Source organism: Dreissena polymorpha, chromosome 14 (genome assembly GCF_020536995.1).
Source record: "Dreissena polymorpha isolate Duluth1 chromosome 14, UMN_Dpol_1.0, whole genome shotgun sequence".
Lineage (NCBI taxonomy): Eukaryota > Metazoa > Mollusca > Bivalvia > Myida > Dreissenidae > Dreissena > Dreissena polymorpha.
The window spans coordinates 36,551,062-36,562,322 of NC_068368.1; the positions used below are offsets into that span (position 1 = coordinate 36,551,062).

At 35.9% G+C, this 11,261-nt stretch overlaps 1 protein-coding gene across 1 annotated transcript; it reads right to left on the reverse strand.

The window, feature by feature from the left end:
* Positions 1-1,960: 1,960 nt before the first annotated feature.
* LOC127857732 (uncharacterized) lies at positions 1,961-10,113 on the reverse strand. Its single transcript, XM_052394387.1, has 3 exons — positions 9,616-10,113; positions 4,624-5,876; positions 1,961-3,543 (listed from the first exon to the last, which is right to left on the reverse strand). Exons 2-3 carry the CDS (start codon positions 5,836-5,838, stop codon positions 3,418-3,420), a joined length of 1,341 nt encoding a protein of 446 aa, XP_052250347.1. The 5' UTR covers positions 5,839-5,876; positions 9,616-10,113; the 3' UTR covers positions 1,961-3,417.
* Between the last annotated feature and the right edge of the window lie 1,148 nt (positions 10,114-11,261).

Genomic DNA, 11,261 nt, shown 5'->3' on the forward strand with positions numbered 1-11,261 from the left:
GGCGGAGCATTTTTAATGATGCGACTATAGTAAAAGCTTGATTGCAATTTAGAAGTCACATGTTTTGTCCTATATTCATGGAAATTGGTCAAAATAATATTGTTATAAGAAAATCTGGGCCATGAAAATTGTTCCGGTCTGTTCGAAAACATGGAAGAAATCGGCGGGGCAGTTTTCCGTAAACGGCTATAGTGAAACCTCGTTAACACACTAAAAGTCACTTATAATTTGTAAGTTCCTTCGGGTCTCTTGTTGTGTCCTACATTCATGGAAATTGGTCAATCTAAATTATTCGTAGAAAATCTTTTCCGTGTTTGAAAATTTTTCCGGTATGTTCGAGAACACGACAGTAATGTTCGGGGCAGTTTTCCGTATACGACAATAGTGATGCCTCGTTAACACTCTAGATGTTACTTACATTATTTTAGTTCCGTCTTGTCTCATGTTTTGTTTTACATCCATGGAAATCGATCAAACAAAATTGTTCTAAGAAAATCTGGGCCGTGTTTGAAAATTGTTCCGGTCTGTTCGAAAACATGGCAGCAATGGGCGGGGCAGTTTTCTGATACAGCTATAGGGAAACCTCGTTAACACTCTAGAACTCACTTCTAATATTTGTGTATTTCCTTTTGGTCTCAAGAGTGCCAAGGTGCCCATGGCCGCCTTGTCGACTGGACTATGTTTGTTATGTTAGCGTGATCAAATCCGTCATTCGCGAAGTAAGTCTAGATCTTGCTTGTAGAATGTGATTGATTATTGGGCTATTCGTCAAGTTACTGTAACTTATAAACTCGATAAATTGTTTCCACTAAATAACTTTGGTTTGGGTAAATTGTATTTGTTATCATAATTGTGTTTTCGTGACCGTATACGATATTGCTAATGTTTATATTATTACTATGGTTATCTCTGTGACATAATTGTATGTAAAATATCTAGTATTTAGACGATGTACACAGTGCGAGTCTGAATAAAAATTTGTCTTGTCTTGTCTTGGTAAAGGTACTACACTAAAATTTAATTTATATGGAGCATTCAGGCAGCTTTGAATTACAAGTAGGTCAGTCGGGTCAAGTTCAAGGCCGCTGTAAATAATATAGAAAAATCGGTTTCTGGTGATGTTGATGCCAAACTAAATTTAGATGACCTGGCAGTCATTATGAAATCCATTCTTGTCATTCGCTTGAATTCCAAAAAAAATGTATTAATTGACAGCATTAACAGTTAGAACTATTGGGAAAAAAACTATGAGAAATCTGTTTATATGAAGGTTCCGTTTTGAAATGTAAACACAATCAATTGAAACGCACAATTTTTCGTTTGCAAATTATTACTAGTATATAGTGCCATAACTTGCATACATGAACGGGTGTCACAAGTTTAATGGTATTTGTTTTACAATCGTTTTGCGATTTAAAATCAAATTAGTCGCGTTCTGAGAAAATAATGCATGTGCGTAAAGTGTCGTCCCAGATTAGCCCGTGCAGTCCGCGCAGGCTTATCAGGGACGACATTTTCCGCCTTCATTGAATTTTTGCTAAGAAGAGACTTCATTCAAACGAATAATGTCATAAAAGCGGACAGTTTCGTCCCTGATTAGCCTGTGCGGACTGCATTATGCCCAGTGTTCTCAGAACACGACTCAAATGCAAATGTAGACTGTTCACAGATAAGGTTAACATGATTAACAAACAAGAACTTTCTTCACTGTGTGGCATTGACTTTTGACAAAACACGTTCGTATGTTTCTGAAATAAAGTATGTTAGCTCTGGTACTGGTTTCCTTGATTTTGATTGGTTAACAACTGAGTAAGCAAAGTATTTATATTGGGGAAACATTTATTGTGGATAGTTACACATTAACACATGTTATTTTAAATATTCACACACATTAAATAATTGTATATACCATACATAAGATTAAAATCAATATTTATTTATTTTAAAATCAATAGTGTCAACAAATGCCATATTTTATCGTATGATTAATAAACGTGAGAAAATTTTCAACTCATTTAAGTATATTCAACTCACATTCAAATGTTTTTTGGTCTACATTCAAATGCATTTTGAAATGAAAGGTTTTTATAACACGTTACAGTTTAGTTATAATACATTAAAAAAAACACTACAGGAAACATCTTGGTTGCGTAAACTGTCATTTTAAACTAAATTTTACCAGAATATAATATAAGAATGCAATTCGGTTTAAAGTACAAATTTCTTCGTTCAAATGATACATGTTATCATCGCCTATTAGATAATTTAATATATGACTTCGTGTTAAACTAAAATTATATTTAAAAAATGCAGCCATTTTGTATATTGCAATTTATTTTAATACACATTTATTACTGTTCAAATATGAGCCACATCATGTGGAAATGGGTCTTATGCATAACGAACCTAACGTAGATCAGTCTGTGCATACGCACTGAGCAATTGCACAGGCTGATCAGGCGCTACCCTTTCCGCATATGACATTAGATCCATTTTCGCATGGCGCGACTCATATTAGAAAGTATAAAGTAGACAACATCCGGACCAAAGCTCTGTCGAATACAGAGAAACGCATTTATAATTTACTTATTTTAATAAGAAAAATTTAACAAAAACAGATTTTGAAAATCAAAATATAATGTTATTTATTTTACATTACATGTATGTTTTTTAATCCTGTTATTATGTCTTGAAGTAAACTTAAACCAAATATATTGTTGTTGTTTTTTGTTCATCCATTCTAGAAGACAAATGTTCTGCCTTAAACCATTTATGTCTAGCGTCTAGAAAAAAGGCCTTGGCACACAGCCTAGACCCTGATGAGACGCCGCATGAGTCTCATCAGGGTCAGCGCTATTTGCTTAAAGGAATTTCTGTAAGAAAAATTCTAAATATAGAAATAAATATACTAGACATGCCTAATTTTGGAAATACCTTGATCCAATTTAAAATGATGGGAGAGTCCATTAGGCATAAATGGGTAAAAAACTACATCGCATGAAAGCACGAATATAATACACATACATAGTGTTTTCATGTATGCTTTAACAAAAACAACAGTAACAAAAACGCTTTGGTTATCTCCCCTGATACAAAAAAATTCTGCAGCGTATATGTTGCGCAGTAGGGTTTTTCATTTTAAAGTTGTTATTCGTAAGAAAGCCAAAACGGCCATCCGCTACATTTATCAAATCTATATTTAAAGAATGGTGCTTGAAAGGTCACTCAAATTACAATATCATTATACCATTTATTCATGAAAAATATTCATCTGACCCGTGTGTTCAACAATGAAAATCAGTTGTTGCATGTAATACGGGATTTGTTGAGTTCTTAATTTGGTCTTTTGTAAACTGATATGAAATTCAAACTGCAACACAATCTTCAAAATATCTCGTCACATCGTTGCCACAGCGACTACACGTGCGTTTCCATGACGGTGAGCGTCTGTCTCCTCGGTGTGAACCTCGCTCGGAGCGTCTGTATAGCCTGGTAGCTGGATTGCAGCCGCTCACTTTGTCCCTCCAGTCTCGTCTTGAGATCCTGTAATGCAAAATAAACACGTTGTAATAACTTTATAGTGTAATGCAACCTCAGTGTTTACAACCGGATGTGGTCACTCGATATTTGTTTTAGACGTTACCTCGATAAATGTCAACCACGCTACACAAATAATTAAAAAGTGCCGTTATGATATAAAACGATTCAATCTTCTTCTTTTGCTTATTCCTACATGAAAGTTATTAAACACGTGGTCGTTGCTTGATGTATTTCTAATTGTACAAGATCCTGCGGTGCATAAGGCTGCATGTGAGAACCCGGAGTGTGTACCAGCACTCCTACCTTATTCACCATTTCACTCATGAAATGTCGATTTTTTAAAAGTAAAAGCTGCAATTTCCAGCTTTATGCGTTTTTTTTCACTGAAATATATTTTCAATGTTGGTGATGTCTTGTGATATGGTGTGTGTGTGGATGGATAGGGGGATCCGGACTACCAGAAGAAATCCCCACCAACCAAACTCACAGGCTTACGTGAAGAGAACCCGGATCGAATATGTGAGAGGCGCGTGTACCAACAAATGCGCTAATCGGACAGTCTCCTTTTGTGAATGAATCGGCTGGATTATATGTAGGCTTCTCTACGGCAAAAAAAAACGTTAATACTTTTGTTTTTACTGATAAGGTTTTCCAAAATTAACCATAATCCGAGATGAGTCTCTTGAAAAAGCTGGGCTTGTCTAGCATGCAGTTTGAATTCATAACTTGCTATTGTTTAAAGATTAATTATCTTAAATCAAAACACATAAGCCGTGTCATGTTCTCTTAGAAAAATCACGTATCATATGCAGGTGCTTTTTTGGGTTTAAGTTCTTTGACAACAAAGCATTTGTCTAAAATAATGAATATACCAGAACGCTGCTTAGGACCCTAGTCGTAAACGTGAATTTCTACCTATATATGATGATTATGATCTTCGAAAAGATTCACTGTTTCCTAACTACTATTAACATTTAATGATTGAGAAATGATTTAAAATCAAATAAATCCAGTTACGAATAATTTTGAAAACTTAACCACTTAACCAAACTATGAAATTTATATGAACAATATAATTATGACCTGCAGTGTTTTCCAGAGCAATGTCTTAGACTCGGCCTTCTCCGACTTGTACTCGGCCTTCTCCGACTTGTTCTTATCTATTTCGTAACGACGTTTCCTATCCTCTAGTATGGAATCCTGGATCTTTCTCTGGACCATGGCCTTTTCTTCCCGAAGCATAATGACCTTTTCTTCCAAGGTTAGGTCGAGGTCAGCCAAAGACCTTGACCTACGACGGTATTTTTTGGAGCCCACACTTACCTGTGGATTTTGATGCTTTCTTGGAATGGTAAATGTACATTGAACATAATTTTCATTGTTTTTATCTTCAAACTTATGTGTTACACAGTACAAATCCACCATGGCATTATGTGTTCCCTCGTTCTTTACACAAGCGATATCTATTTCTGTAATGTTCTTATGTGACATTAGATAGGGTGGTTTGACCTGTGATGTCAGATTGTTTGCGATGGGCGAATCAGCCAGAAGTGTGTGAGTGGAGGGATCGTTGTCCCACTCCAGTTCCACCTCGCTCACATGATCGGGAATGGTGTCAAGGTCGCCAGATGACGACATGCTGTCAGAATCAATGTCATGAGGCGTTCCACTAGCGTAACCGGTGTCAATAGACGCTTGCATATTTTGCGTTACCGATTCGTCAAACGTGGTTTCCAACTTTTCAGAAATGCTGCAAGATGGTGCGGAAGGAGATGGAGACAGGTCCTTTTCAACAGGATAATAAAGTCTATGGTATTTGCTTTCGAGTAGTGGGCTGTTTCTGTCTTGGTTGGGGTCTTCTTTGGGTTTCGTTTGATCTTTTAATGACTCAAATGTATCATCTCGCACAATGGTAGACGTTTCAAGCAAGTCATCTATGGTGTCCTCATAAATAAAACCTAAATGAAATGATTCATTAATCGAATTATCAATGACTGGAGAGGGGGATCTGGAAATATCGGTATCATAGGCATCCACACTGGGAGATCGAGCACGGTATTTAGAAAGGATGTCATTCCCGGTTAAACCATTTTGAAGTGACCTGAAATCCAAATTTTGGGAGCGTTTCATTTTGGATTTGAACGGGCATGTTTTGAGAACAGGTTGGGAATACATAATGTTATCATCAGTGCATTCATGGAAACCCGGTATTGTGCAACTGCCCGCATGTGCAGCAACTTCAGTTCGACCTTTGGGAACGGGCACCGGAAGCGGAAGTGACATTCTGCTAGCTTTCATGTTGCAGACATCAACGGGCAAGAAGTCGATTATTGGATCTGAAAGTAAATGTATACAGTGTCTTGAATTACAGGGATAAATTATGTGTATAACAGTGAATTTTATAACTTTATATTTAATAATGAAGTCAACTTTATGCATGTAAGCGTACATTTATGTATATATTAATATGTTGAACTGATTTTCGAATTATAATTGGAAAACTAATTAGAAAAGAACAGAAAAAGTACAAAGAAGCGATTCTCCGTTAATATGCCTATCAATACAAGTTAATATCTTATGCAAGTTAATGTAATTATTTATGGACTGGTTGTCACCGAACGGTCTTTGAACGTGGATAATGAAACAAATAGCACGGATATTGATACTGTTTATAGTTAAGGATGGTTCAAAATCAGCCTCGATGAAAGTAATACTGAGTGTTTAATACTCCCAACAGCATGGCCGATACTTATACATATTGAATGAACAACAGCTTAAGAAATCGATTTAGGGTACTCCAATCTCTTGATCAGGGACAGCCAGGTTAATGTTTTATAAAGAAACAAACAAATTTAAGTCAATGGATTTAACTACATGTTGTATTTTAACCATGGTCTTAAAACCTACTATGTTAGATCTGCTTTCCGAGTCAAATAGAACGTGGAATTAAATGAATAATTTATGTCTGAAATTGCTACAACGTGAAGTGACAGGATGTTCACCTTGGCTGAATACACCGGACTCAGTCATTAGCGCTATTGATGACGGTGAAAATATTTTACAACGGCATTGAGACAAAAGAGAAAACCATAGATTGGCTCTTTTGATTGGAAGAAATTGACCGGTCAATTGACCCACCTAACCAAAAGTTTACTGCCCACAGGGCGGCTTGAGCAGTATATAATTAATGTTTTATATTCCTACGTGCAAATGTCAGTCAGCCTCTCGATTGGAAAGCATCATTAAGTGATGATTGTCAAACGGTCAACAATACAATGTTTCGAAATAGAAACTTTGTATAACGATTGGCGGTCAAATCATTTCAAGACGTAACATATATTCAGGAAAATTGCACTAGTTTAATTTCCGATTTTTTTAATTGGAGCAGCAATGTCATTACGTTAACACGTTCCATGTAGGCAATTTTCTTTTAGAACTGTAAAACGTTTTCTAATTCAACCTGTCTTCAACCTTCTCAAAGAAGTTCATTTATTGAAAGGTCAATCATTCAAAATTCAGTACAGACATATAGAAGGCGATTGGCGTATAAACAACGCTATCGAGTCTGTTCCCAGGGTAGAGCCAGTACTTCGTATATTTTAGAGGATCTTTAGAATGCTCATTAGTAGGGTTCGAACCCATGACCTCCCGGCAAATAACAAATAAAGAACGCCACGGCGGCCTTTTTATTCAGACGGGCTGTCGTTGGAAGGAGCGATGGTGTTTAAACGGGCATACTATACCATTTGTTCAATTTTCTAAAACTGTATTATTTATACATGCACGCGTGTTTACTGCGTCATTATATCCACTTAATATTGAAATTAAAAAATATGCTACGAAACTGAGCCGCACTGTAAACTTTTAAAGCGTACTTCAATTCTTCAGATACTTAAGCCGTGACTGTTATGTGTTATTTAATATTAAACCTTTTTTAATATAACATCTAAATTATGCGAATTATTTTACAAACCAATTAACCTCCGTAAAGTTCTAGTTGTATCATTTAATTTCTATAAGATAGGAAGTTTACGTTTAAATTTCCCAATATTATAAAAAAAACGAGAATCGTGCTGTGTAATATCGTATTATTTATTGAAATGACAATCGAATGTCGTGGTGCGTCTTAAATGTCATTGAGTTACGCTTTTAATACCTCATTTCATTCTATAAGTATGTCGATCGGGTAGAGCAAGTAACCAATACACTGTGATTATTATAATTTGTGTGTCCAAAGACGCGTGGTGCGCACGTGCACAGGTGGTTAGCGTGTGGCTATGCAATTAATTAGTTAAAACATCATTTTTGAATAGAAAATAATCAAATTATAACGAAACACCAACTTCTCTGTTATAATCTTGTTATATTTTTACAAATGCTGGGTCATATTTTAAGAAATAACACGATAACTCGCGTCACCTATTCGTCATCGATCAGACCCGATTCAAGCATGAAATCTTCAGGAGTAAAGACACACCTTCGCGTTGGACCAATGAAATCACTCGTGTGTATAAAATGCAGGCCTGTTGAAATGTATGTAAACAAAGGCTTCAAACGGCGTTGGACAGTTAGTGTTGATGCATAATGTAACGGCAAGAGAGTAAATAATGTTTTTTCACTGCAGGGAAAATGCCATTTACTCCATGAATATTTCAGTCTGTGCGCTCGTGGCGTTAGTCATTCGACCGATCGCCGTTTGTTAACATACCTGGCTCTATGAAAATGGTATTAAAGGGATCTTTTCACGCTTTGGTAAATTGACAAAATTGAAAAAAGTTGTTTCAGATTCGTAAGTTTTAAGGTATAAGGTATAAAATAAGTCAAGAATGTGTACTCGGCGGAATAGCTCTGTAGGCTAAAGCGTTTTTACTTCAGGACTCTGGCAGGACTCCAGGGGTCACTGATTCGAAACCTGCTCCGGGCAATGTTCTTTTCCTTTTTTATTTTTTTTTCTAGATTTTTTACTGGAGCTTTTATGATCCAATGTTTACATTTATCAATATAAAGCATTTAATGAATAAGTTGAAAAAAATGCCAAAATCTGTGAAAAGGCCCCTTTAATGCATGTGCGTGAAGTGTCTGCCCAGAATAGCATGTGCAGTCCTCACAGGCTAACCAGGGACAGCGCTTTCCTCTTTTATTTTTTGTAAAAAGGAATCTTAGCGAAAATCCAGTTCAGGTATAAAAGTGTCGTCCCTGATTAGCCTGTGCGGATAGCTATGTGTTTTGGTGTTTTCATCGGTTGTTATATTATAATATTATAACTTGTGCACACGAAGCTCTATGCAGATTATAAACTTACAAATACTATTGAATATTATGCAGCATTGTAGAAAATAAAGGGCACACAATACTCAAAGTAGGTAAACGAATATTAAACGATATTGAAAGGCGTACATTTCTCGTAAAACGCGCGTGAATTTCTCAGGAAAAAAGTGGGCGATTCTGTTAACAACCAATATTTGTAATAAATGGAAAATAACTCCATAGTAAACATTCACTGTAAACATTAGCTATAATTATAGAGATAAGATTTACAAATCGATCACTGTTCTCTGATAGTGTTGTTCTAAATTCTCCGAGGCGATGTTGCAATGAAAGGTTAAATTTGATAAGTGTGTATTGTCTCGAATACTGTGGGACAAATGGTTAAAAGATTACTACATATATATCCATTTTTCAAAAAATGCATGTAAGACACGATATTTATGGTTATGTGTTGCAATCAGGAAAAGTTCTATGTCTCTGACAGTCGTAAATTCGGACATATGATTCTAAGGTTACAAAATCAAATATTCGAATAATGAAAAACGATTATTTGAATACCAATTCAGTATTCATTCCCATCTCAAGATATCGTGCATCATTATTATCAATCGGTTCACCTGTTCGTAAACCAAAACTAACAGTGAAATGCATGCATAACATTTTGAGCCAGTTGTTCACAAAAATTATGAACAACACACATTAAGTCTGTACACAGACAACAATTTCAAAAACTAAATAAATAGCCAAAGACGCGGAAATAGTAATAAAAAACTTATTCACGTTGACTATTGTAACACAATTACGTACCAGTCGGGGACGCCGAAGGCGTGGCTTTTGGTGACGGTAGCCATGGATTAGTCTTTATTCGAGTTCGAGCACGTGGTATTGTACTACATGAATCAGACGGGGTTTCCACCTGGATCCACACGGAGCCTGCATCACGTGGGTAGGGATAAAAAGGATTGTTGATTTGATTTTGATCGAAGCCATTGCCAGCACAATCGATGCATCCACAGGTGCTGTCTATGTTCACGCGCAGTTCCGGAAGCGGAAATGAGCATCGCAACAACTTGCCGTAACTTGCATTGTCATAATAAGTTACAGAACTGTCCAATTTACGGTACCTATCTTCATTTGTTTGCTGGAGACATTTGTCGTATGGTAATTGCGTTTCCGCCACAACATTATCGTAATAGCTGTTCCTGGAATAATTGCAGTTCCGGTCTAGACCTATGTCACGTGCGTAGTCATAGTTACACTGTTTTGATGCCCGATTTTTCTTCTTGGATCTGATCTTTGGAAACAACCGGAAATGTAACTTCCTGAACTTCATCTTGAATTATCTGGGAGCGCTTCCAGTCTAGAAATCAAATAATTCATGTTAGTCGGTTTGATAAATACCAAGTATTGACCCCCCCCCCCCCTTTCAGAAGCCTATTTGTGTATACAAATGAAATGGTACACGTGGGATTTCTGTTAAATAACACGATTTCATTTATTTCTTTCAAAATGTCTTACAACAAATTATCTAGGGGGTGCTGTCTCATATAATAAACAGATTCAATAGAGATATTTATACATGATATTATAAATGATTATCAGATAACTGTATTATTTAAATACAACCAATGCCGAGCTAGTTTGCCATTTCCTTCCCATGAATTTCGGTAATAATTGGTTCGGAATGTAGGTATGTTTGATAATTGTGTTTGTTGTTTTGCCTCTTGCTTTATGTCGTCCGTTCGTTCCTTCGCTCGTTTGTCTGTTTATTGAGTAGAAACACTATCGCTGATTCGGTAGGCAATCGCAAACAAATGTATTTTTATTGTTGGCCCAAACGTTAGCACTTCAAGAAATTTATATATCCCTGGATATATCGAATCAACACGTGCAATAAACTTAGTTGTTTATTTTAGTATGTGATGAAATCAATGCATTTTGTATTGTAGATAAAGTGAATCTTAACTTTCATCAGTTCCTTATACCAGGTACGCTTTAAATTTCTGTCATACAGAATGCACCATGATTTCCTATTGCCATGTATTCAGAATCCTTGTTTGATAATTTCCACCCGTTTCTCAATTTAGCGTTTTTCGGATTTATACACATTGTGTTGTTTTCTGTGTGCACTATAATTGAAACTAAATGTTTAAATTTCATCTTCTATAACCCAAACAAGTTATTAACGCTAGCTTCTGACATTTACGTTTATTAACGTTAAATGCAGTATTCATACATATAAATGCTTACAAAAGCCTATATTTAAATCCACGAAATAGTAAAAGCAACTATAAAAGAGTACTTAAACAGTAAAAAAATTATTTGGTCGTTATGGCAATATTATTATGTACGGACAATAAGGACAAGATATAAAACTCAATCAATCAATCTCATAAAAATGTCATTGTTTTTACATCAATATAGAAGCCGGCAAGTATATTATACGGCATTCT